Below are 27,259 nucleotides of genomic sequence, written 5' to 3'. Positions count from 1 at the left end.
ACGTACAAAGACAACTTTGACGGAAGTTGAGCTCACTTTGTCCCATGGTCTCAAGAAACCTTGAAATCTAATGAAAAATTTGGAAGTTCATATAAATAAAAGCAGATAAACATTCCCTATCAATATGGTGTTTTTTTCCCCCCAACAACTTCACCAGGATCGCAAGAAAGCTTCCCAATCTTAAGTGTACAAGTCGATGAACTTGGACAAATTGTATACAGTCATGTTGTAACCACTACCATCATCCAAATATTCCCATCATCCCAAAAAGTTCCTTCCTGCCTTTTTACTGTCAATTAATTCTCTGCCCAGACTCTGGGCCCCAGGCAGCCACTGAGGTTCTGGCCTTCCTCGAATTTCATATAAATGAAACCATAGGCTACGGAGAGTTGGTGTCTGACTTATTTCACTTAGCATGATGCTTCTGAAATTCACCCGTGTTTTTGTTGTGTCCAAATGTTCATTCCTTTACATCGTTGAGTAGTTTTCTACAATATGGATCTTCAATTATTTATCTACTAGAGGCCCGGTGCATGAAATATGTGTGGGGGAGGGGCGGGGGAAGGGGGGGTCCCTCAGCCCGGCCTGTGCCCTCTCCCAATCCGGGACCGCTCGCTCCTAACTGTTCGCCTGCCTGTTTGCTGGCTCCTAACCACTCGCTTGCCTGCTTGCTGGCTCCTAACCGCTCGCCTGCCTGCCTGCTTGCTCCTAACCGCTCGCCTGCCTGCCTGCTTGCTCCTAACCGCTCGCCTGCCTGCTTGCTGGCTCCTAACCGCTTGCCTGCCTGCTTGCTGGCTCCTAACCACTCGCCTGCCTGCCTGCCTGCTTGCTCCTAACCACTCGCCTGCCTGCCTGCCTGCTCACTCCTAACGGCTCGCCTGCCTGCCTGCTCGCTCCTAACCACTTGCCTGCCTGCCCAGTGCGTGTCATAGCGACCGGTCGTCCCAGTCGTTCCGCTGTAACGGTCGCTTAGGCTTCTATATATATAGATTATTCACCAGCAGGTGCACAGTGGGCTATTTCCAGTATTGTGGCTATTATGAATACGGCTCCTGTGAACATGCATGTACAAGTCTACACGGGGCTGTATGTTTCCATCTCACTTGGGTACATACCTAGAACTGTTGGCCTGTATGTTATATGTACATGTGAGAAACTGCCAAACTGGTTTTTAGCGGCTCCACAATATTACATTCCCTCCAGCAATACAGGGTGGGGAGGATGTAGATTTACAGGAGTAGTGAGTATGAGAAACAGAGTTTATTCCTTTTTTATTTTTATTTTTTGAAGAATTTGGCGGGGACTTCCATTATACTTTGTCTCACACCGAGCAGCCTGGGCCAGCCAGCAATCTTTGTTTTATTTTATTTACTTATTTTTGTTTTATTGATTTCAGAGAGGATGGGAGAGGGCGAGATAGAAACACCAACGAGGAGAGAGAATCATGGATCGGCTGCAGCCTCCTGCACGCTCCCTACTGGGGGTGGAGCCCGCAGCCCGGACATGTGCCCTGACCGGGAATTGAACCGTGACCTCCTGGCTCATAGGTCCATGCTCAAACCACTGGACCATGCCGGCCGGGCCAGAATTTATTCTTGTATTATTATTTATTAATGTATTACTTTCCATACGAACAACTGTAAACCTTCTTTTGCCCCAGCCTGTAGAGGTGTTCAAGTTGTTTTTCACTAATACCTGGCATCGTAGCAATTTTAGTTTCTTCCAGTCTAGAGAGTGTAAAGTCGTAACTTATAGGAACTTAATTTACACATCCCAGGTGGCGTGGTGATGCTGAGCTTATGCAAGTGCTGTGTGTTGTGAAGTGTCTGTTGAAACCATTTGATTCTTGCTATGGGGTTGTTTTTCTCACCGAGTTTACAACTCTGTTGTGTATACACTCTGGATACGAGCCCTTTGTCAGATACGGTTTGTAAATATTTCTCCTAGTCTGTCAGGCCATTTCATTTCCTAGACAGTGTCGTTTAAAGAAGAAAAATGTTTAGTTTTGATGAGGTCAAGTATGTTTTTCCTCTTACGGTTTTCGCTTTTTGTTAAGAAATCTTTGCCCAACACGACGCCACGTAGGTTTTCTGTCTTCTTCTAGAAGTTTTATGTTGTTAACTCTTATGTTTAGAGCAATGATCCATTGCCTGTTGCTTTTTATGTCCTGTGCGAGGTCAGAACAAGGTTCATTACTTCCCACACAGGTATCCAGTTGTTCCATCAAAATGTGCTGAAAAGTCTAGCTTTTCCCCAGTGATTTTTGTCAAAATCAGTTTCTCAAAAAAAAATCAGTCTACCAGACAAGTGTGGGTCTATTTCTTTTCTTCTTTGATAACCCTCACCCGAGGAGTGAGGATATTTTTTCTAAGGAGGTGGGAGTGGGAGAGACAGAAAGAGAGCAGAGAGAAACATCTATGCGAGAGAGGCACATTGATGGATTGACTTCTGCATGTGCCTCAACCAGGGGTGGGGATCGAACCTGCAACCCAGGTAGGTGCCCTTGACTGGGAATCAAGCCTGCGACCCTAAGGTGGGGAGGCCGATGCTCTAACCACTGAGCAATGCCGGCCAGGGCAAGTGTGGGCCTGTTTCTGAACTCTATTCTGTTCCATTGATCTGAAAGTTTATCTATATTGTCCTGACCACTGTGGCTTTCGAGAAAGTTCTGACAGCAGGGAGTGTATGTCCTCAACTTTCTTTGAAACCGTTCGGGCCAACAAATCAACTTGTCCGTTTTTTCAAACAGGCCTGCTGGAATTTTGACTATCACTCCACCAACTCTATAGGTTCCTCAGACTAGATGTTCACTGATCAATTTTCAAGGTCACTGATTCCATCTTCTGTCAGCTCAAATCTGCTATTAACCACTCTAGTAAATTCTTCATTATAGATAATGTGCTTTTCAACTCAAAATTCATATTTGGGGATATATATACGTATACATATACATATATGGTATATAACCTCCTATATAATAAAGAGCTAATATGCTAATTAGACCAAACAGCAAAATAACCGTCTGGACGAAGCTGGGGCTGCGAGGGCCAAGCCCCTGGCACGAATTTTGTGCACTGGGCCTCTAGTGTATATTATATCTACAATAATAAAAAAGTAATATGCTAATTAGATGTCTTCCAGATGTCATTCTGGACGTCCATCCTGACGAAGCCAGGGCCGCAGGGAAGCCAGCCTGGGTCCCGGGTGCCTGCTGGTGGCCGGAGGAAGGAAGCCTGGGTCCCGGGTGCTGGAGGGAAGCTGGTGCCGGCAGCTGGGGGAAGGAAGGCCTACTCTTGCACGAATTTTTGTGCATCGGGCCTCTAGTATACATATAACAAATTCTATCTGTTCTTGATAGTCTGTATTTGATGCGTTAGTGCCGCCATATATTTCTTTTATGTTTTGACCACCATTTCCTTAATTCTTTGAACACATTCATAAATAGCTGCTCTGAAATTTGTTCTTCTTCACGGTGCAGGGTCCTGCCCTAGCAATATCAAAGATCGCTGATTAGCCCGACCAGTGTGGCTCAGTGGTTGAGCATCGACCTATGGGCTGATCAGTGACCTTTTAAAAAAAATATATACATATTTTTAAATTGATTTCAGAGAGGAAGGGAGAGGGAGAGAAGGATAGAAAAATCAAAGATGAGCCCAGCCAGCATGGCTCAGTGGTTGAGCGTCGACCTAGGAACCAGGTGGTCATGATTCAATTCCTAGTCAGGGCACATGCCCAGGTTGTGGGCTCGATCCCCAGTAGGTGGCCGATCAATGAGCCTCTCTCATCATTGATGTTTCTATCTCTCCCTCTTTCTGAAATCAATAAAAATATAAAATAAAATGTTCCACTCATATTAAAAAACAAAAAACCCAACAACAATAAAACATCCAAAAGAAATCTCAAGGAGGTAAATTCAAAACACAGGGTAGCATTAGGGCATGTTGACAGTCCTCCACTCTACCGACGGAGCTATCGAAGGCCCTGCTATTAGGACATATTTAAAGGGGCCCACGCGAGGTCTGTGTGCTTGAGCAATGCCGGCAGGGGAAACGGGTGTAATTCTCCGGCTGTAGGTACACCACAGCCACTTCTGCTTCTGAAACGCGAGCGACTGGGCGAGGTGACGAAGGGGCTGCTTTTAGTTCAAGCCACCTGCACAAACTAGGCTGTATATAAACTACTACTACAAGGGAAATAGCACATTCACCAAAATGATCTTTTCAACAATCTGGTTGCAAACAAAACTCAGCATAACTGTAACAAAGCATCACATAGGAGAGGTTATAAGAAGTTGAGCATTGCCCAGCTGGTGTGGCTCAGTGGTTGAGCATCAACCTATGGACCCGGAGGTCACGGTTCGATTCCTAGTCCGGGCACAGGCCGGGGCTGTGGGCTCGCTCCCCAGTAGGGGGCGTGCACGAGGCAGCCAAGCGATGATTCTCTCTCATCACTGATGTTTCTATTTCTCTCTCCCTCTCCTTTATTCTCTGAAATCAATAAAATATCTTAAAAAAAAATAAATGATATGCACATGCACACAGATGTTTCAAATTAAATATAGTTTCATTTTAAACTTCTCCTTGGGGGAAAAAAGAGATTTGCTCCTAAGTAGACTCACCTCCGTGTTCTAGAAAGACTCGGACGCATCTTTCCTTTCCTCTGGCTGCTGAGAAGTGGAGCAGGGTCCAGCCATTCGCATCCCGGCCATTCGGAGAATAGCCTTGTTCTAGCATCTTCCGGACGGTGTGGACATCCCCGGCGGCCACCGCAGCCTGGATCTGCAACTCTTCCTGGAGCTCAGGGTTCCTCCGACAGTGGTGGTGTAACATCCTAGCGGAGTCCACTGCTTACAAAGGATGCATTAGGTCACAGGGGTCAGCCTTTAAGGGGAGGTAGAGAACATGGCGTTTAGGATTCTGGGCTCCTGACAGAGGGGCCATGAAATGTCACGGGTTTTCCCTTGGCTAAATCGCGTGCGCCTCAGTGATGCCAGTTCGTAATGAACCAAATCTGTTATGACCAAAACATTCAGTGATTTCCGTAGGATGGTGAAAGATGGCAAAAAGAAAGCCGCCCAGCCAGCATGGCTCAGTGGTTGAGTGTTGACCTACGAACCAGGTCACGGGTTCGATTCCCAGTCAGGGCACAGGCCCGAGTAGTGGGCTCGATCCCCAGGAGGGGGCATGCAGGAGGCAGCCGATCCAGGATTCTCTCTCATCACTGATGCTTCCATCTCTCTCCCCCTCTCTCTTCCTCTCTGAGATCAATAAAAATGTATTTAAAGACATACAGAAACTTAAACTAACATTCTTTTAGAAGCCAATCCATCTGGGCTAATTTTCAGGAATAGATTAGACACATCTCCTAGTAGGCTTCCATTTCTAAAAATAAAAAAAAAATTATGGGATAAAGTTCTTTAAAGACATTTTGGTCTCTTATGTAGGTTAGACATCTTGGGATGATCTTGTTACCAATAATAAGTTATCGTGTGAAACTTCTTATTATAGCCCTGGCCGGTGTGGCTCAGTTGGTTGAGTGTGATCCCACGCACCAAAGGGTTGCAGGTTCGATTCCCGGTCAGGGCACCAGAAAAAAAACAACTTCTCATTATAGATTGTACAAAGGTAAACTTAAGCCTAACTTAGGCCACATCATCATAGCCTAAGAACATAATCAAATATCCTACGCTATTTTATACATGGAAAATGGTATTACAAACTATTTTTTTAAAATATGTATTTTTATTGATTTCAGAGAGGAAGGGAGAGGGAGAGAGAGATTGAAACATCCATGATGAAAGAGAATCATTGATCGGCTGCCTCCTGCACAACCCCTACTTGGGATCGAGCCCACAACACGGGCATGTGCCCTGACTAGAATCGAACCTGGGACCCTTTTGTCCGCAGGCTGACGCTCTATCCACTGAGCCAAATCAGCTAGGGCGGTTATAACACACTCTTAAGCATCACTACTAAGTGACGTCATTTAAAAATATCGGGCTACTTCTACGGAGAGCTATTTCCTCAGAAAAATTAGAAAATGAGAAATTTCAAGACGATCTGTTTTCTTAATAAACATGACTTCCTCCCCATCTCTTCACTTAATTATTTTTCAACTCACACTAAAGTCAACTCTCTCTAGTTTTAGAAAATGTAAAACCAGGAATCCTGTTCGAATAGGTTTTTGCCTACTATTAGCGTTTTCTGTTGTTGATGTTGTTGTTTTGATAATCCTCACCCTGGGATCTTTTTTCCCCAATTGATTTTCAGAGAGTGGAAGGGAGGAGGGAAGGGGAGAGAGCGAGCGAGCGAAACATTGATGTGAGAGAGACACATTGACTGGTTGCCTCCCGCATGCGCACAGACTGGGGCCGGGAATCGAACTTGAGACCCTTTTGGCGCGCAGGCCGGCGCTCTCACCACTGAGCCACATCGGCCAGGGCTACGATTACGGTTTTAAGAGAAGATGTTGAAGACCATCAGAAAGAATGAATGGGAGCTACGGACGGGTCAAAGCAACCATCTTTAACAGATTCTTTTTTTAATGGGATGATCTACCTTGGCCCTCGAATGAGGGCTACTCTGCAAGAAAAAAGGTCAAACACCATCGAACGAAACCTGGGTTTTCTTGTAGCAAGCGCTGTGTTGAGTTTTCCATGAGCTGACTGGAGGGAGAGGAGTCAAAGCTAAAGGGGTCCCCCCCCCCCCCCACCACAGTACGGGTGACCAGGGACCTCCAGTCGCTTACCTTCCGGAAGAAAGTCCCTTCTCCTGGGAGGGGGCCGCCTAGTAAGCATTGTGCACATACAGCATCGTGGGGCGGGTCTCAGAGTGCGTCCGGATGACGGATCAGCTTCCTTTACCTAAAAACAAATAACAACCGTGGGGAAAGTCCGAAAGATGACAGAGGATCACAGCGGCCCGCAGCGTCTACCATTCGATGGACGTACACTTCAGCACCTTACGGAGCAGAGACAGAGGTCAGGCCAAGTCTCGCGAGAAAATGACCTTGAGACCTCCATTCACCTCCCCCCAGGTACAAAATCACTTATTTTTCAGGATTTCCGCCCCCCCCCCCCAAAGAAGCAGGGTGTTTTTGGAAAAAGAATAAAGAAAATAATAAATCACACATTTGCTCTATTCAGAATATATTTTCAGACTTGCCTAATTTGAATTACTTTTTTTGAAAAAAAATCCTCAATCAAGGATATGTTTTATTAATTTTTGAGAGAGAGAGAGAGAGGAAGGGAGAGAGAGAAACATCAATGTGAGAGAGAAACATGGTTCAGTTGCCTCCCATTTCGTGATGACCGGGGATTGAACCCACAACCCAGGTACATGCCGTGACCAGAAATCAAACCCGTAACCCTTCGATGCACAAGAGAAAGCTCCAATCAACTGAGGCACCCGGCTGGGCAATTATTTTTGTTGTTGTTGTTGCTAATCCTCACCTGAGGGTATTTTTTGCTCCATTGATTTTCAGAGAGAGTGGAAGGGAGGGGGAAAGACAAGAGAGAGGGAAATATAGATGCACTAGAGACACACGGATTGGCTGCCTCCCACACTCGCCCCAACTGGGACCAGGGATCGGGCCTGCCACTGAGGTATGTGCCCTGGACCGGAACAGAACCTGGGACCCTTCAGTTCTTGGGGCTACCCTCTAACCACTGAGCCAAACTGGCTAGGGCCTGAATTACTTTTTAACGGACACCGTTAGTCACTTGTTTTTCCCCAAACAGGACTAAGAAAGATGAGAAAATGTGTGCGTTCAATACAGCAGGTGGCCAGAGCCAAAATGGAATCCGTGACAAGGAAAAGGAGATCATGACTTTAAATGCTGGTTCCTCATACGTCCAAAAGGCATCACGTGAGTCACTGTGAGGCTGTCATTCCTTTATGCACACACCCAAGTGAGTAAAAGATTAACAACAGTCTTGCCAGCTTCCTTATATGAACTCTGAAAAAATTCCCTCTGCAACTCAAAGAAAAGGGATCTTGCCTGGCGGGTGTGGCTCAGTGGTTGAGCGTCGACCTATGAACCAGGAGGTCACAGTTCCATTCCCGGTCAGGGCACAGGCCCGGGTTTCGGGCTCCATCCCCAGTAGGGGGTGTGCAGGAGGCAGCCGATCCGTGATTCTCATCATGGATGTTTCTCTCTCTCTCTGTCCTCCCTTCCTCTCTGAAATCAATGAAAATATATTAAAAAAGAAAAAAAAAAAAGAAAAGGCTTTGTGTTAAAAGATGAAGTACCTAAATGGTTTCTCTCAACAAGAAAGAGACACGAACAACAATAACTTGTGATAACCCGAATGGGCACCTTCCATCAGAGAAGCGAAGGCCCCCTGAGAGCGCCCGCCGGGAACTGGGCCCGCTATCGGGCCCGGCCACGCCTGTGACCCCGGGTAGCACTCGCTTAGACAGTTCTGCCTACTTAACAGGAACCACGTGATTCTGGAAATGGCCCATCACTTTCCCCTTTTCTGACAATACCAACCACTATCAATAATAACCGTAGGTTTAAACCCCAAAAGCACTCTGTACGTGCAGGGATCTTCCCAGGAATAACACATGGACTCACATCCCATGCACACACGGACACATACCATGCACAAACGGACTCACACCCCATGCACACACGGACACATACCATGCACACATGGACTCACACCCCATGCACACATGGACACACACAATGCACAAACGGATACACATACCATGCACACACGGACACATACCATGCACAAACGGATACACATCCCATGCACACACGGACTCACATATCATGAACTCATGGACACGTCCCATGCACACATGGACTCACATCCCATGCACACACGGACACATACCATGCACACATGGACTCACATCCCATGCACACACGGACACACACAATGCACAAACGGATACACATACCATGCACACACGGACTCACACCCCATGCACACACGGACACACACACACAATGCACAAATGGATACACGTACCATGCACACACAGACTCACATACCATGCACACACGGACACACACCCCATGCACACATGGACTCACATACCATACACACACACCATGCACACACGGACACATACCATGCATACATGGACTCCCACACCATGCACACATGGACACACACAATGCACACATGGATACACATACCATGCACACACAGACACACATCCCATGCACACACAGACTCACATCCCATGCACACACACACCATACTCACACCGACTCACATCCCATGCACACACGGACTCACACACCATGCACACACGGACTCACACACCATGCACACACACACCATACTCACACCGACTCACATCCCATGCACACACGGACTCACACACCATGCACACATGGACACACACACCATGCACACATGATCCCTGGCAGCTGCAGACCTTAAATTATGAAGGACGGCGACTTATTACCAAAGGTCCTCACAGTCCAAAGCATCAAACAATGAATTTGATCTGGGTGCTGTTTTGTGGGACCTTGCACTTAGCAGAGCCCAGCTATGCGCGTGTATACAGATGAGGAAAACGCAGAGACGATTGAACTTAAAGGGCAAAGGTGCCCATTGCAAACCGCAGAGGAAGTCCAGAGGTGAGAATGGAAAAAAAAAAAAAAAAAGTCTATTTCCTCTAAGGAGCGCAGGTCTGAAAATCTGACAGCCCATGGAAATCACCCATCGCATAAGGGAACACGGCCCGGGAGGCGAGTGTCTAAATGAGTAAATGTACAATGTGAATTGTTTTAAATGAATGATGACTCAGAATGACTAAAACTCTGAAGGTGCAATCTTCAGAAATTCCATTTCAGGTTTTACAGTTAGAAAAAAAGCCAAAAAAGCATACCAACAAGGAAGACTTCAGAATTATATACCACATGAGCCACTTCCCTGATGTATCTTATTATTTTTTAAAATATATTTGTATTGATTTTAGAGAGGGAAGGAGAGGGAGAGAGAGAGAGAGAGAGAAACATCAATGGTGAGAGAGAATCATGGATCAGCTGCCTCCTGCACACCCCCTACTGGGGATGGAGCCCGTAACCCGGGCCTGTGCCCTGACGGGGAATCGAACCATCATCTCATGGTTTGTAGGTCAACACAACCACTGAGCCACACCGGCTGGGACTGATGTATCTTTTTATATAATAATTTGTTACCCAATGTTAATACTATGTGTAAATTTGATGAACGCATGTTTTCTACTCTATATGGGGCCAAAAGATAACAATATAGGTCTCCAAGCTTTTATGCTGTTCACCTTATTAGAAACGAAATATTTAGAAATTATATGTTATCATCTAGCCCGGCTGGTGTAGCTCAGTGGTTGAGTGTCCGACCTATGAACCAAGAGGTCATGGTTCGATTCCCGGTCAGGGCACATGCCCGGGTAGCAGGCTGGATCGGATCCCAGTGTGGGGCGTGCAGGAGGCAGCCAATCAATGATTCTCTCTCATCACTGACGTTTCTCTCTCTCTCTCTCTCTCTCCCCCTCTCCCCTCCTCTCTGAAATCAATAAAAATATATTTAAAAAAATAAATACAGAAATACATGTTACCATCTCATTTCCACATGGATGGCCAAGTAAACTTCATTAAAGTTAAAATCAAAACGTCTCTCTTCATATAATTAAGAAAAAGTCTATCATACAATGGAGTGCAGGAAATGAAAAAAACGAAACATATTTCAGACCTGCCTAAAGTTACATAACGGGCACCCAATTGGCCGACATGTCCCCAGTTCCCGTCGGCATACACGATTAGTCACTAATGGCTCTTTGCGTGCGGTTTTCACTGAAAAGTCCACACATTTTCTGATTAAGGGACACAAATCAGAGCTGCGCTTTCAGATTTCACACAAGCTGGAAATAAGATAACAGCTTGCTACTCAAAAAAAAAAAAAAGTAAGCATTTCTTTGCAGAGTAAACCGAGATCCAGGCTGCCAAGGAAATAAAATCAGCAACTCCAAGAATATGGCCTCTGAGAAAACACACACACACAAACCAAGCCACCAGCGGCTCGCAAGTCCTAACAGAGGAGACGGGTACAGAAATACTACAAAGTCCAACATGGCCGAGATGTGTGTGGATGCGTTCTGCTGATGTGATCGAAAGACTGGAAGCCCAATCGAGTAGAAGGAGTGTGATCTCTCACTCAACATCGCATGGCGTTTATGTTCCCAAACAAGCAAGGTGTGTTCATATTTCTACCCCATTCCTGGGCCTCCATATGACACAAGGATTCATTTATTCATTTTCATTCCTCCCCTGAGAATATTTTTTTCCATTCATTTTTAGAGAGATGGAAAGGGTGGGAGGAAGAGGGGGGGGAGAGAAAGAGAGAGAGAGAGACATCAATGTGAGAGAGAATCATGGATCGGCTGCCTCCTGCACGCCCCCTACTGGGGGTCGAGCCCGAAATCCGGGCATGTGCCCTGACTGAGAATCGAACCCGTGACCTCCTGGTTCCTAGTTCAAAAACAAAAGAATATGCAAACCCTCAGAGCCCCTTAAAAGGATCTCTAGCTAGGTCTTGGCAATTGGAAGAATCAAGAAAGACATTCCTTTTCGTGGGTAGCAGAAAGTCTAGATCAGCCGTGGGCAAACTACGGCCCGAGGGCCGGATCCGGACCGTTTGAAATGAATAACACTAAAAAATAAAAAAGACCGTACCCTTTTATGTAATGATGTTTACTTTGAATTTATATTGGTTCACACAAACACTCCATCCATGCTTTTGTTCCGGCCTCCGGTCCAGTTTAAGAACCCATTGTGGCCCTCGAGTCAAAAACTTTGCCCACCCCTGGTCTAGATGCTCAACCACGAAGCCACACCAGCCTGGCTAGAATTAGGTCTAAAGCGGGGGAAAAAATATTTAACAGGGAAGACCTGAACAGAAAACACATCATTTATTTTTACCTTAAAAACATACTTCAAGCCAAAACCGGTTTGGCTCAGTGGATAGAGCATCGGCCTGCGGACTGAAAGGTCCCGGGTTCGATTCCGGTCAAGGGCATGTACCTGGGTTGCGGGCACATCCCCCGGGGGAGATGTGCAGGAGGCAGCTGGTCGATGTTTCTCTCCCATCGATGTTTCTAACTATCTCTCTCCCTTCCTCTCTGTAAAAAAATCAATAAAATATATTTTAAAAAAAACAAACATACTTCAAATATTTTCAGAAGTCCTCATTATTAGACATCTCTCTGGTGATCCGCACACGGAAATAATCAAAACGGCCTTGAACTTCACAGACTTCCGCCTGGCTTTCACTGAAATGAAGCGGACCCTATGCACACTTACAAGGGCTGCCCTAAATGTTCACAGGGGACAGTCCCTGGTAGACACTGACTCGAAATCCCATTCCGCAGCGAGCACTCCCCCGTGGGGTCTGCCTCCAGGTCTCAAGAACATGCAAACCAGGCCGGGGCTGGTTTGGCTCAGTGGCTAGAGAGCGTCGGCCTGTGGACTGAAGGGTCCCGGGTTCGATTCCGGTCAAGGGCGTGTACCTTGGTTGCAGGCTTGATCACGGACCCTGCTCGGGGCAACCAATCGATGTGTCTCTCTCATATCGATGTTTCTCTCTCCCCCTCCCTTCTGTTCTCTCTAAAAACCAATGGGAAAATATCCTCGGGTGAGGATTCACAACAACAACAAAAGCGTATGGAAACCCTCAGAGCCCCTTAAAAGTGTCTCTAGCTATGTCTTGGCAGTGGAGAGACTCAAGACAGACATTCTGCCGAAACCGGTTTGGCTCAGTGGATAGAGCGTCAGCCTGCGGACTGAAAGGTCCCAGGTTCAATTCCGGTCAAGGGCGTGTACCTTGGTTGTGGGCACATCCCCAGTAGGAGGTGTGCAGGAGGCAGCTGATCGATGTTTCTCTCTCATCGATGTTTCTAACTCTCTGTCTCTCTCCCTTCCTCTCTGTAAAAAATCAATAAAATATATTAATATTAAAAAAAACCAGACAGACATTCGTTTCTTTTTGTGGAAGGCAGCGAGTCCAGTGGAAAGAAGTAAATCAAAGATTTCCTGAGGACTTCTGCTATTTTAAGAGCTTCGCGGTACCTACAACTCCCTGAGCAGTCTTGAGATATTAAAATTACTCTGAGATTAACAAGTCACTTTAGATTCCCGTGACTGGATGTTAGAAGAGTCATTCACTTGGCTAATTTCTGAATTGACGCTTGTCTGATTTCCCTGGTCACACCCCCTTCTTTAGGAACTACACGAATGTCCTAAACATTTAAGAGGCACCAACAAAATCCAGCAGCGCAAATGTGACGCCTGGATTAGATGCTTACATTTCTTTCCTTTTTTCTTCTTCTCTTTTTTGTTTTGTTTTGTTAATCCTCCGAGGATAAATATCTGAGGATATTTTTCTATTGATTTTTAGAGAGCGTGGAAGGGAAGGGGAGACACAGAGAGAGAAACATTGATGTGATAGAGACGCATCCGTTGGTTGCCTCCCGCAGGCACCCCGACCAGGGCCGGGGATGGAGCCTGCAACCCAGGTAAGTGCCCTTAACTGGAATCGAACCCGGGACCCTTCAGTCCTTAGGCTGACACTCTGTCCACTGAGCCAAACCGGCCAGGGCTAGATGCTTACATTTCAATCTAACAAATTACCCGTGAGGGTTTTCAATGGAGAAATCTCATTTATGAAGAGGGCAAAGAGAAAGCCAAAACATTCCTTTGTTTTAAAATTCTTGAATGTCAAATGATAGCGAGCTAGTATGGAAAGTTTTATGAGTTCTAGAAAACCGGAGGTGTAACCAGTATTATTTTTTACCTTTTTATAACAGCTTCAGAGCCCATCCACACGTGTCCCACAGAAACACAAAGAAGCCTGAATCGTTCCCGATACATCAGACCTTCAGGGGTGCATTTTGCTTTCCTACAATCTATGCCGTTAAGGTACACCGACTCCCTTTTTACTAGGGAAAAACTCACATTATTTTCCAAAACTCATACATTTCCAGCCATCACCTTTCCTCGACCAAACCCTGGTGGGTTAGGGAACGCTGAGGATTTTTATTCTGGTGGAGCTAGAAGGACGGCAATAAGAAGGAATCAGGGGGAAGCAGAAAACTGCGGTTTAATTAAAAAAAAAAAAAAAGTAGAGCCATTCAGAATAAACAAGCAATCGAGGAAAATTCCTAGGAGAGGGAGGGGTGGGGGAGGGCTACAGAAAACTCTCTGAATCTCAGAGCAAGGAAAACGGTACCAGTGGTACCGTCACCAAAAGATAATGCAACATACAGAAACAACACCAGCCAGAGAGAAAGGGTGGAAAAGTTATGAAAATGCCCAGGAGCAGGGCAAAAAGAGCAGCGTTTCTGGGTTTGTTTGTTTTTTGTGTTTTTTTTTTGCGGTGAAAAGGGGGAGGGGGTTCAGGAACCAGTTGCACCCCCCGAGGGAACCACCCTGAAACCAGAGCTATTGCCTAATGAGACAGGAGCCCGGGGATCAACAATGGGGGAGGGCAGGGGAGGGCTGGCTGGTTACCTGCACGGAGGATGCTACAGCTAGAAGCTCTCGGCTACTTCCCAGGTCGGTGGGCAGGCCTCCTCTTGCTTTCCAGGCTCCCGGAGCCAAACACCAAACCTGGAAATCAGAAACCAGGGAGAGAGGTGAGGCGCGGTGCCCCAGGGGCCAGGAGCAGGGAGGTGGGGGGGGGGGGGCTTGGAGGAAGGGGAGCAGAGAAAGAGAGAGGGAGAGAGGGGTTGGTTCAGGGCAGGTAGGAAGATGCAGTGATTTTTTTCCCCCTCCCTCCCTCCCAGCCGCCCCCTTCGCTTCAAGGGAAGGTAACTGACTTTACCTGTCTCTTCAGCTGCTGCGGCGCTTCCTCCTCTCAGCCTCCTCCACACTCACCAACTTCTCCATTGAAGAAATGCCTCGGGCAGGGCCGGACACGGGGGTTCCGGAGCCTCCTCCGAGCCTCCCGGCCCCAGCCCGGCGAGCATCCACAGACGCTAGGCGGCGGTCCCGGCCGCGGGGCAGCCTCGGGGCAGGGGTGCAGGGAGGAAGTCCCGGTTCGGGGACGGGCGGGAAGGGGGGGGGGGGGGTCCCGGTCTGAAGGCTCCGAGCAGAGGGGCTCCCGCGGTCCGGGCCGGAGGCTCCCAGCTCCGAGGCGAGGACACGGGAACTGTCGGGGCAGCGAGGTCTCGGCTTGGGTAGGGTCCTCGGTGCCAGCCGCGGGGGCACCAGGCGGGGGGCTTTCAGGATGCACTTTGCACTGGGCCACCCCCGCCCCCTCCCTCCAGCACTTTGGGGTCACTGGGATGGGACCAAGCCTTCAGCAGCCAATCAGCGGGCGCCCTGGAGCCAGAGCCCGGAGCCGTAAACCAAGTCCGGGGTGGGTGGGGCTGGCGGGAGGAGGCGACTTGATTGGCTGGTCGCTTCCTCCTCTCCTCCTCATCCCTAGCGGCACCACCCCTTCGCCTGCCGTAAAGCCGACTGCGCATTCGCGACAGTTGGAGGAGGCGTGGCTATCGAAGCTGGTACTCGTCTGTGATTGGCTGCACTCACTCACCCTCCTCTAGGCTTCCCCGCTGTGGCTTCCAAAGCCCGCCCCTAGCGGAGGGACTCGAAGCGGTTGCTAGGAGACACTGCACGCCGACTAGCGCTTCTACGCATGCGGGAGGCGGGGCCCGCTCGGACGGTCTGTGCATTACGGTGGCCCGGAGGGGGCCGGCGGGCGCTGGCATGGCGGAGGCGGAGGGTCCCTGACAGGTAAACTGAGCTCGGCGGCGGGGGAGCCGTGTGTGCGGCCGACCGCGAGGCTGGCCCGAGGGTTGAAGGTTGGGGAGGCGGGAGTCCCCGGGGCGCCTTGTCCCACCGCCGCGGTGCCGGGCCCTGGGCTGGTCTCCATCCCTTGGGCCGCGGTAGCTGGAGGCTGAGCAGACCTCGCCCTGCGCGGAAGAGGGGACCTGTCTTTGTAATGATGGTGACGCTTCAAGGGCTTTTCCCCCCGCAGGATACGGATCCCTGTAAAGGAAGGGAGAAGGGCGTAGAAAACGTGTGATGGACGCGTTTGCAAGCATGCATTCATTTAGCAGGTGGCCGGGCACCGTCCTAGGCGTTAGAGAAACAATAGTGAACAACCTGCTTGTGTTCGCTTGACCCTTGGAGTCTGCACTTTATTTTTTTTTGTGAATTCTCACACGAGGATATGTTTTTTTTCTTTCCATTGATTGAGAGAGAGTGACATGGATGTGAGAGAGACACATCAAATAGTCACCTCCCTTATGCAGGTCCCTCCCCTCCAGGCCAATAGAGCCCGTAACCCAGGTGCAAGCCCTGGGCCGGAATCGAACCCGGGACCCTTTGGCCCGAAGGCCGGCGCTCTAGCCACTGAGCCAAACCGGCCAGGCCGAGTGTTGGGAGGTTTTTTTGATCACCGGTTCCATCTTGTCTAAGTAGTTATCTGTTCAGATTTTCTATTTCTTCATGATTCAGTCTTGGTAGGTAGGTTATGTGTTTCCAGGATTTTATTTCTTCTAGGTGGTCCAGTTTGTTACATAGAAATGTGTATTCAGGCTTTTAAAACGAAAGGAAAGGCGGGAGAGCTTTCTAGGCAGAGGGAACAGCGTGTTAGCAAGAGCCAGAGTCAGGAGGGAACTGTTCACGCGGACTATTCAGTAAAGGAGGATCGGCTTCCTCCTACTTGAGCTGCATAAATGTTTTCACCGTGGAGGCCCTGTCGTTCCCCAAATCTCTGAGCGTGTGGTACTCTGCTGCGGTGGGGTAGGTAACCTTATTTTTTCAATAATTGAAAATCAAATCTTGGCCCAACTGGTGTGGCTCAGTGATTGAGCTTCGACCTATGAGCCAGGAGGTCGAGGTTCGATTTCTGGTCAAGGGCACATGCCTGGGTTGTGGGCTCCGTCCCCAGTGGGGGGCGTGCAGGAGGCAGCCGATGCATGATCCTCTCTCATCATTGATGTTTCTATCTCTCTCTCCCGCTCCCTTCCTCTCTGAAATCAATAAAAAAATATTTTAAAAAAATCAAATCTTACTGTGTGCACAGAATTTAGAATTCAGTTCAGTAAAATCTGGGTCGTGCTGCTGGCAGGGGTGGGAGGAGGCAGGAAAGGGGAATGCATGAGGGAAACCTTTCATTCTGAAGCAGCACTTAAAACGTAGAACCCTATTTTACAAATAAGGGTAGAAAAGTCTTCTTTCTAGACGTTTTCCATTAAGACACAAAACAAAACTGTAGCATTGCCATGATATAATATCAGCCTCCTGTGGTCAGATTCCTTATCAGTAAAATCAAGTAGATTGGTCAATGCTCATTGAAGTTTAGTCCCCCGGCCAGTTTCTTGGCACCCCCCCACCCCCCACTCACTGAATCAGATCTGCCTTAACCACATCATTTGAAGTCTTTTATCTATGACTTAATTATCAGGCTAAAAAAAAAAAAAAAGGACCTGTAGCAGAGTTCTACAGAGGAGGGTTTATAATAAGTGGGCAATTTACAAAAGCGGGGCAGGTATTAAATATTCTCAGTGCTTCACTGGGAACCTGGAAACTTGTTAGAAATAAAAATGATTGGGCCCCAGCCCGGAACTACTGTGTCTGAAACCTCTGGGGGAAGGCCCGCCCTCCCCCCCCGCCCCCCCTCCCCCCCGCCCCCCCTCTTCCTAGGGATTCTGAGGCCCCTGAAACTTGAGCTCCATTGTTTTAAGAAAATGAGCCCCTGGGGCTAGGAACAGTCAGCACCTGCACCTGCTCTAGGCCCCCCAAGGTAAGTAGAAGGAGCAGTTCCGGAAACTTGAAAGGGTTGCCTTCCTTCCCCCCCCCCCCCCCCCCCCCAATCTCCTGTTGGAGCCTGTTGGGGCGGGGAGAAAGGTGAGAGTATAACCAGCAGGGCACAGGGAAGGTACCCAGCACCGTGCATGCTGTTGGGAAGCGACCCCCCCCCCCCCTCCGTTTCAAAATAGGGTGGGAGGTGCTCTCGAAACCATAGTTGACCAGCTTTGACCGCCCTGGTGATCAGCCCTGGTGATTGGCCCTGGTGATCGACCCCTGGTGATCGGCAGGGATGTTGGGAACTTCTGTGCTTTGGGTGTCTGGGCCTTCTCAGTGCTTAACCGCCCTCACGAGCCTCCCCTAACCTTGGCCCTGATACCCAGGCCTCCCCCACCTCCCTCAACTTTCTGTAGAGTCTAACCAGACTCATTTTATTTATTTATTTTTTAAGTAATATTTTTGTTGATTTCAGAGAGGAAGGGGGAGAGAGAGAGAGAGAGAGAGAGAGAGAAACATCAATGATGAGAGAGAATCATGAATTGGCTGCCCCCTGCACGCCCCCCCTACTTGGGGTCAAGCCTGCCACTTGGGCATGTGCCCTGACTGGTAATCGAACCCAGACCTCCTGGTTCATAGGTCCATGCTCAACCACTGACCCACACCGGCCGGGCTGGAGCACTAGAATATACTTTTAAAGTGTTTTATTTTTCCTATTGTAGGTTCTATGGAAGAAACACCTTAGAGATTTGTCGAATTTCCAAGGTTCCTATTTACCATTTGGAATCGCCCCACTTCCTGTCTGGAAGACAGATGTCGGCAGTCGAAATGAAGGATTTCTTGGAAGATTTGGACCAGTTATATAAGAAGGTACTTGTGGGAGCCACACTGGAGAACGACACCCGGGATTACATCCGCTGTCTCCGCCCAGCGTTTTCAGATCACAGTGGCTCTGGGACCGCCTCCTCCCAGCGCGCAGTCACCCTCGGTGACCAGGGCAAGTGGCAGCCGTCCCCTGTCCATCCGTCCACCGTTCCTGTGGCGCCTGCGCCAGGGAAGAGCAGCGCCCGAGATTTAACGCTCCTTCGGCTGACGGTGATCCAGGTGATGGTGACCAGGATACTGTCCGTGGAGACCGAGTTCCGAGCAAAGGAGAAGTACAGAGAGATCATTACAGTTCTTTTAAAATCATTGGACCTTGATTCCCAATTGGTAAGCCATTTGTTGTCTGTCTATTTTATAGAGATCTAGATTTAAAAAAAAAAAGAAGTTTTAAAAACATGCCACAGCAGTAGGTAAGTTTATTTATTTTCCCACAGATCTGCATGTTCCAGGACTCGGATAAGTTGTTGACTCACGTGGCTGCCAAATGCCTCGCGTGGCTTCTGTATTTCCAGTTGAGGGAAAAGGTAAGTCCTCAGCCCACGTTATGATTCCTTTTCCAGGTTCTTTAAAATCGCTCTTTGGCACCCAGTTTCCGCCTTCCAGGAGTTGCATCCAGAACATGATTGCTAACCTGATGACCTGACTTGCATTAAGCATTCGTGTCTTCGGTACGCGGTAGCTCATTACAAATTAGACTCTTAACCTGAAGGGGGTTCGAGTCAGTGAGTCCAGAACTTCAGATTCTCAAAGGAGAAGGGGGGTTGCCTTCCGCCCCTCCAAGGAAGGGGTGAGGAACCCCTGCTGGAGATCAACCAAGACCGTCCTCCACGGGTTTACTCTAAGTCAGCGGTTCTCAACCTGTGGGTCGTGACCCCTTTGGGGGTCAAACGACCCTTTCACAGGGGTCGCCTCAGACCATCAGAAAACACATATATAATTACGTATTGTTTTTGTGATGAATCACTATGCTTTAATTATGTTCAGTTTGTAACAATGAAATTGGGGGTCACCACAACATGAGGAACTGTATGAAAGGGTCGCGGCATTAGGAAGGTTGAGAACCACTGCTCTAAGTAAATTTTAAGGGCAGTCGCAGGAAAATGAAGAATAAACGCATCAGATTTTTCTCTTATCTCTGAATTCGTTACCAAACAAACCTCAGCACCTACTGACTTTCAGCTGTAAATGCTTGCTCCTTTCTGAAAATGACTTTTTTTTTCCTGAATACAAAAAGGCAGGTATTTGCATTAGAAAATTTTGAGAAATGAGAAAAAGTATAAAGAACAAAATAAAATGTACACCTTTCACCACCTGGAGAGAACCACTGCTGATATTTTCATGTTCCCTTTTGATCCTTTATACCTATGGCATATTGAATTTTTTGGCTTAAAGAATATTAGGATATTTGTTTCCTATTTTTTTCCTTTTTGTGTGTGTGTGTGTGTGTGTGTGTGTCCTATTTTTAACAAATATTATCATACTTTCTTAAAACTTTGTTGCATAGAGTCGTATTGTGTGTAATAGGTGATTTGTAATTGTAAGGACAATATTAATATATATAAAAGCCCAATATGCAAATTTTCCCTGCGGAAGTTCAACTAGACCAACTGGGAGACCGATCGCTTGCTATGACATGCACTGACCACCAGGGGGCGGCATGGAATGAAGGGAGGCCCTGGCCTCCCGGCAGCTGGAAGGCCCTCACCGACCAGGCCTAGGGGCTCGACCCATGCATGACTTTCGTGCACCAGGCCTCTAGTTATATTATAACTTACCACTTTTTAAAATTTTCTGTCTTGTAGATAACATTAAGTAATTCCTGGATTGCTTTTTGCCAAAAAAATCTTTCTGAATACTCTGAAAGTGATAAGGTAGTATACTGCCTCTGGACTCTTACTGCTGTAATAAAAGAAATCTTTAAAGATACATGTTCACAAAAATCAGGTATGAATTATACTCCCCCGTAAATGACTGTCATTATCTTGCTCCCAAGGGGAATTACATTTATAACAAAGAGTAAAACTTATTTTACAATATCTGATCTGTTTTCCCGTATGAAAAATTAAAGAATCTTGCCCCATATTTTTTGATTGAGGGTACCTTTTAAAAATATATATATTTTTATTGATTTCAGATAGGAAGGGAGAGGAAGAGAGAGAGAGAAACGTCAATGAGGAGAGAGAATCATGGATTGGCTGCCTCCTGCATGCCCCCTACTGGGGATCAAGCCTGTAACTTGGGCATGTGTCTTGACTGGGAATTGAACTGTGACCTCCTGGTTCATAGGTCAATGCTCAACCACTGAGCCACACTGGCTGGGAAGGATACCTTGAAAAAAATTTTTTAAAGCTTTTTCATTGTTATTAAAAACGAAAATGAAAAAATTTTCATGATTAGTTATTCCTAACATAGTCTGGTGCTATGGTTACTTGTAAAGTGGACTTTAACCTTAGTTATTAAGGTTAGTCTGTGTATCTTCATTCGTTCACAGTAGAGGTAATGCAGACCCATTTGTTCATCTTGTAAGGTGATAACATTTCTAGAAATTGAATTGTGAAAGTGTGTTTGAAGGAGGCTTTGTCTTTCCTGTTGCTCATAGTTACCTTGTTTGTAATTGCAGAACTTCTACAGCAGCTCCTGACTCCTTTGGACGCTCCCTTTGAAGCCTTTTACAACTCCTTCTTTTCTCAGCATCTTGACGGCCCCCCGGGCACCTGTCACTTAGCAAACACCTCGCTGGGTGTCCTGGAACTGCTAGAACTCCTCATCGCTTCCAGGACCCACCGGGACCTGCATTTCACCTGCCAGAGGATTTTATTTTTGAAACCGTCCTGTGTGCTGGACGTCATCACCTGGCCCGTGCAGGCTTTCGTCAAAAGGAAGTTCGTCATATTCCTCAAAAAGTGCCTTCTCCGGAAAGCGGGTGAAGACCTCTGTCGCGGGGCTGTCGCCGCCCTGGCGCTGCCAGATCAGCATTTGGAGGGGGACACGGCGGCTTTAGCTGATGCTGTTTTGCAAGCTGTGGATTTGGGCTTATTGAGGACGTTGTCCGTCCACGGAAAGCCTTCCTGCTTTGCAGGCGGTGAGGTTCAGCCTGGGAGTGAGCGGCCCCCTGGTCCAGATCACGTGATCCTTAGAGCCGCGAGCTTGCTTGTTATTAAATCCTTAGAAATCAAGTTTCAAAAGTGTGCTTCAGCCAAGGAAATGAGAGGTAATTCTTCTGACTCCTTTTTTAATATATATATTGATTTCAGAGAGGAAGGGAGATGAAGAGGAAGAGAGAAACATCAGTGATGAGAGAGAATCATGGATCAGCTGCCTCCTGCACTCACACCGCCTACTGGGAATGGAGCCTGCAATCCAGGCATGTGCCCTGACGGGGAATTGAACCGTGACCTCCTGGTTCATAGGTTGACTCTCAACCACTGAGCCACACCAGCTGGTCTCCTAATTCCTTTTATATGTGAAGTAATGGGTAATTACTTACTGAAGTAATACTATTCGCAATTATCAAATCTCAGAACTATAAGTTTACTAATTTAAGCTACATGTAATCCTAGTAATAATTTATCAGATATTCTTAAAAAAAATTAGAATTACTTTCCGGAACATCAACATTTTGTGGGCTAAGCCTAATTGTTATAATTACTAAGTTTTTTAAAAAGTAGGTGTGGTTAAGTCAGTGCAAAGTTGGTGATGTAAGTTAACTGGTATATGGGTATTTGTAGCATTTTCATATTCTCCTTTATAAAACTGACATATCTACTCATGTAGATTATTGATAATTATGAATAGAATGGAAACTAATCTGTGAAAAGTTATATTGATGAAGAAATTGTTGCATGTAATTTCCAGGATGTAGAGTCCGAAGACAGCCATGTAACGTATGATATTCAATGTGGGTGTTGGGAAGACATGTCTTCCTTTTCATTTGAGAAAAATGAAGAGCAAACATCTCTAAACAAGCAGCGTATAGTGTTAGTGAAAGGTTTGGCTTGTAAGCAGTGACTTCCCCCGAATTGCTTTGGACATCAGCTCTACTGGTATATTAGATATAATTGTGTGCAGTTATAATTTACAGCACTAGGTGGCATATGTTGCATAACTCAGAGTTCTAAATTGCACTTCAAATTTCCCAAACCCGTTTGAGTTTTGTGCTTAATAGTAGTACTTTCTTTTAATGCTTCAAATAACCAAAAACAAGTTTGTTATTTTGAAAGCAAAATTCGTTTTGTTTCCTGGCATTGTTGCCACTAGTAACAGCTGTGGCATTCGATGATTTCTGTTGTCTGCTGCCCATTCATTCACGTATGTGCTTTTAGCAAGAATTCATGAACAGTCTGACTGTTCATTTTAACGGTATTCTATTGATCGGTCACTTTTCTTTTCTGAAGCTCAATTCCCTAACTTGCAGAAATTTTGAGTGTGATATATCTACTAATGTAAATTATTGGTAACAATATATACATATATATTTAATGTCTTCTTTGGAAAAAAATTTTTTTTTTTATTGATTTCAGAGAGGCAGGGAGAGGGAGAGGGAGAGAAACATCGATGATAAGAGAAAATCATGGATTGGCTGCCTCCTTCCCGCCCCCTACTGGGGATTGCTGAGCATGCCGCCTGGGCCATGATAATGCCTTTTAAAGTACTCCAGACGCTGTCATTATGTGTATACCTAGGCTAACTGTGAATGTACTATTTGTGAACCGTTGCCCACACTTAGAAATGTTCATGTCTTGAAGGTGATTTGCAGAGGTACATGTCTGAGCTACTGACCTTCCTGAAGCCTCACCTCCAGCCGTCCGTGCAGGCGCACAACCCGTGCGAGTGGCTGTCTAGGGTCTTCATAGAGCAAGACGATGACATGCTGGAGGCTGCGAGAGCATCCATGGGCATCTACCTCAAGCTCACCAGGTCGGTATATTGTCAACTCATTGCACTCGCTCCATGCCAGGAAAGCAGAGAACATTTCTAATACTGTGCTGGCCCTATTGTTTACTTTCCATCATTAGGAGGGAAAAAAAAATCCCTAACAATCTTGTGGTTTCCTTGTGAGAGCCAGTTCCTTCCTTTAACTCTGCCCTGCATGAAAACGAGATTACATGTTAGTTCTCGTTAGAAGATGTGGCTGGCGAGGCAACCTCGGTTAGCACAACTAGCCTGGGCTTAGCAAACGGAAGCACTGGTTTAGTCTCCATCTCTGTGCTGCCTGGGTCTAAATGTTAATCTCACTGATTTGGTTAAGAGCTCTTCCTTCGAAGACTAACTTTTCCATATGGAGCTTCTTATAGGATGATGTTTGCCTTTGTAAAGGTGAATAGAAACTTGTAAGTCATCGAAGGAGCTGCTATTCTGAGTTTTCATGTTCTTTCTTTTTTAAAAATATTTATTAATTGGTTGGGAAAGTTTTCATTTTTATACCCAGTTGAACTGGGGCCGATGCCATCCTGAGGCAGCGCTGTGAAATGGATTATGAAGTCATGTTACTGATGACATTGTATACTGATCCTATTTCTGCTTTATTGAAACAGCTGGGCTGAGGAAATACCTTCTCGTGGCACATCTCTGTAATTGGTTAGGAAGCTAATAACTGATGACCTTGTCCACTAGTTCTGCTTCTGCTTTATTTATTTTTAAATATATATTTTTTGTTCATTTCAGAGAGGAAGAGAGAGAGAGAGAGAAACACATCAATGATGAGAGAGAATCATGGATCGGCTGCCTCCTGCACACCCCTTCCTGGGGATCGAGCCCACAACCCAGGCATGTGCCCTGACTGGGAATCGAACTGGCGACCCCTTGGTACATGGGTCGATGCTCAACCACTGAGCCACGCCGGCAGGTTGATTATATCTCTTCTCTGTCTCACACCTCTGAATTCATCCTTAGGCAGGGCCACTAGCAATGTCAGACTTACAGCAGCCTTCCAGTTATAAATAATCTTTAACAGCTTCAGCACAAGTCGCAGGGGAGAGCGGATTGGTCAGTCTGGGTCACATGTTCACCAGGATCAGGAGAGGGTAAAAGAAGGGAGGAGGATAGGGTCCAGCTCTACCTTACCCACCCTACCACATGGGATTAGGAGTTACGGGTGGGAACGAAGAAGACTGATATCAAAGGATGGAAGACGGTACTTGTTGTCGGGCAGACAAAAACTAGAACTACCAAAGTCAGTGGATTTTGTTTGTTTTATTGAGTCGGGTTAATATAGAGATTGTGGAGAAAGAGTTTGGCTTGAATTTTTTCTTTTAAAATAGTGCATGGATTACACTGTAATCTGGGAGGTGAATTATTGCATATGAATTATACCCACCAAAACTTACTTTTGTAAAAGGTCATTAATCTGGGGGTCTCCATTATCTTTGTTTTCAGAGAATATGAAGCTGCTCAAAACTTGGCCCAAGAAAAAGAAACGTGGAACCAGCACACGCATGAAAACGGCTATAACCCGCACTGCATTTTTTTATTCTTTTTAAAAAATATAGGATTTGACTCGACAGTTCTTCTCGACTTTTTGATTTCATCCGAAACCTGCTTCCTGGAATATTTTGTCCGCTACTTAAAATTACTGCCCAAAGACTGGGATGCATTTTCCACCGTTTGCAAGTACTTTGATGTAACTGAACGTACCGATAGCAGAAATACTTGTGGTCGCGTCGCCTCACTTGTCCAAGACACAAGCAGCAACCACACAGAATCCAGCCCGCTGGCTGCCCTTGGCAGTCACAGGAGCGCGCATGCCTGTGTCTCCTGGGCGTCGGAGGCTTCCCCTGAGCCACCGAACCAGGTCGTGATCACCAGGGAGAGCCACGCCCCGCCCCGGGCTGGCGGCCGGGCGTCCCCGCCAGCCGCTCGGAGCCTGGTCGATTACGACACCTCCGACGACTCCGAAGTGGAACCCCCAGACCTGTGCTCAGCAAACAGTAAGCAGACACCTGCACACCAAGAAGCCACGGAGAACATTCAGGACACAGTGGGAACAGGGAGGGGTAAGAAAGAACTGAGCTCGGAGCTTCAGTCGGGGCCTGCGGTTCCGAAAGAATCCGAAGCTCCTTTCTCTGTGGATTGTGACGAAGCCCCAAGGAACGGTGACTGTGAAGTGGGCATGTCTTACCGAGCAGTCAAGTGCTTTCAAGAGCTGCAAGCTGCCATTTCCCGTTTGCAGAAGAAAAACCTTTTCCCCTATAACCCCACCGCCCTTTTGAGGTTGTTAAAACAGATCGAGGCAATTTGTCATAAAAGTACCAACCCTCTGTGAAACGGTGGCATTTTACTTCCAGGAACTGTTTGTTTTGCCTGAATGAGGTGCTAGTAAAAGAGAAAACCTCCAAAGTGTTTTCTAAATGAAGGCTTTTCTTTTGGCCGATTGGAAGCAGCCTGGTGACTTACAAAGATGTAGCGAGCCCAGCCTGCTCACCAAGAGGTCGCGGTTCCATTCCCATTTGGGGCACATGCCACCTTAGGGCTCGATCCCCAGTAGGGGGCTTGCAGGAGGCAGCGGATCAGTGATCTTCTCCCATCATTGATGTTTCTCTCGCTCTCTCCCTCTTCCTCCCTCTGGTACATGGCCATAAAGGTAGCTCTTTCCTAAATGGAGAGAACGTAGATAAACATTGCCTGGTTTTGTCTTTTCTACAAATGGAACCCAGGCATATGTGTTCTTTGGTGTCTGGCTTCGTCAACATTATTTGGAAGCGTGTTCTAAATTATTTTTTTAAGTAATGGTCACGTCGCTGCATTTCCGCGATTAAACCTCTCCGCATTGTCGCCTGCCCTCCCCGTGTGCTGGGATGGTGACACTGACAAACAGGCTGTTTGTCAGACTCAAACAGGTTATGCAGGGCCTTGTGCAACGGGCCCCAACCTGCTGCTCTCACCCGCGGTTCTCCCCCACCCATGTCTGAGCAGCGTCACCTTGATTTTCTTACATATATATTCCTTCATCACGCCCCATCTTCCACGTTGGATCTGGGAAGCCTCCCTCATCTATTTTGTTAATTCTCACCAGAGGGTATTTTTCCGTTGATTTTTAGAAAGAGTGGAAGAGGGGGAGAGACAGAGAGAGAAACATCGGTGTGAGAGAGAGAGAGACACACACACACATCGACTGGTTGCCTCCTGCACTCGCACTGACCAAGGCCAGAGATTGAGCCTGTGAGTGAGGGATATGCCCTCGGCTGGAATCGAACCCGGGATCCTTCAGTCCGTGGGCCAATGCTCTATCCACTGAGCCAAACCGACTGTGGCCTCCCCCGTCTGTTTTGAACCATTAAATCGTACTCACTGTGTGCTCTTTCCTGTATTGTAGCATTTGACACATCATTCGACATTATATTTTAGTCATGCGTGAACAGTCTGTTTGCCAAGCTCTTTCCATTGTCCCTCGTGAATAGCCTCCTGTCAGTCCCATTCTGAGCACATGACAGATGCTGAGGAAATGAGAAGGGCTCCCTCTCTAAGGACTTATTTTTTTCAATCCTCACCCGAGGATATTTTCACACAGTGGAGCGAGAGAAACATCGACGTGAGAGAGATACGTGGATTGGTTGCCTCCAGCACACGCCTGACCAGGGCCCGGGCCGGGGATGGAGCCTGCAACCAAGGCATATACCCC

The 27,259-nt window shown here is 47.1% G+C and overlaps 2 protein-coding genes across 5 annotated transcripts in view; one reads left to right on the top strand and one right to left on the bottom strand.

Annotated features, from left to right (window-relative positions):
• Window positions 1-15,273, bottom strand: part of ASB7 (ankyrin repeat and SOCS box containing 7) — a 29,198-nt gene extending 13,925 nt beyond the window's left edge. Inside the window, exons 1-4 of one of the 2 annotated variants that reach the window (XM_070400451.1) lie at window positions 14,825-15,273; window positions 14,512-14,610; window positions 6,748-6,862; window positions 4,619-4,843 (exon numbers count right to left, since the gene is read on the bottom strand). In XM_070400451.1, the coding sequence (XP_070256552.1) occupies window positions 4,619-4,843; window positions 6,748-6,805 (283 nt within the window). In that variant the 5' untranslated portion in view covers window positions 6,806-6,862; window positions 14,512-14,610; window positions 14,825-15,273. Of the gene's footprint in view, window positions 1-4,618; window positions 4,881-6,747; window positions 6,863-14,511; window positions 14,611-14,824 lie in introns of those variants that run through there. The other variant, XM_070400452.1, reaches the window with a different exon arrangement.
• Window positions 15,274-15,663: 390 nt separating this feature from the next.
• Window positions 15,664-25,977, top strand: LINS1 (lines homolog 1). Of its 3 annotated transcripts, none has more exons than XM_070400512.1 (7): window positions 15,664-15,738; window positions 18,480-18,969; window positions 19,077-19,166; window positions 20,445-20,586; window positions 21,263-21,853; window positions 23,388-23,559; window positions 25,018-25,977. In XM_070400512.1, exons 2-7 carry the CDS (start codon window positions 18,571-18,573, stop codon window positions 25,901-25,903), a joined length of 2,280 nt encoding a protein of 759 aa, XP_070256613.1. In that variant the 5' UTR covers window positions 15,664-15,738; window positions 18,480-18,570; the 3' UTR covers window positions 25,904-25,977. The 3 variants fall into 3 exon arrangements, with proteins under 3 accessions (XP_070256613.1, XP_070256614.1, XP_070256616.1); XM_070400513.1 differs by lacking the exon at window positions 15,664-15,738 and adding an exon at window positions 16,277-16,752; XM_070400515.1 differs by lacking the exons at window positions 15,664-15,738; window positions 20,445-20,586 and having other exon boundaries at window positions 18,882-18,969.
• The last annotated feature ends 1,282 nt before the right edge of the window (window positions 25,978-27,259 follow it).

Source organism: Myotis yumanensis, unplaced genomic scaffold, assembly GCF_028538775.1.
Source record: "Myotis yumanensis isolate MYYU_CA2020_CCGP unplaced genomic scaffold, mMyoYum1.0.hap1 SCAF_20, whole genome shotgun sequence".
NCBI classification, from domain to species: domain Eukaryota; kingdom Metazoa; phylum Chordata; class Mammalia; order Chiroptera; family Vespertilionidae; genus Myotis; species Myotis yumanensis.
The sequence above is the reverse complement of the archived record's forward strand: the minus strand, read 5'-3'. Positions and strand labels throughout refer to the sequence as shown.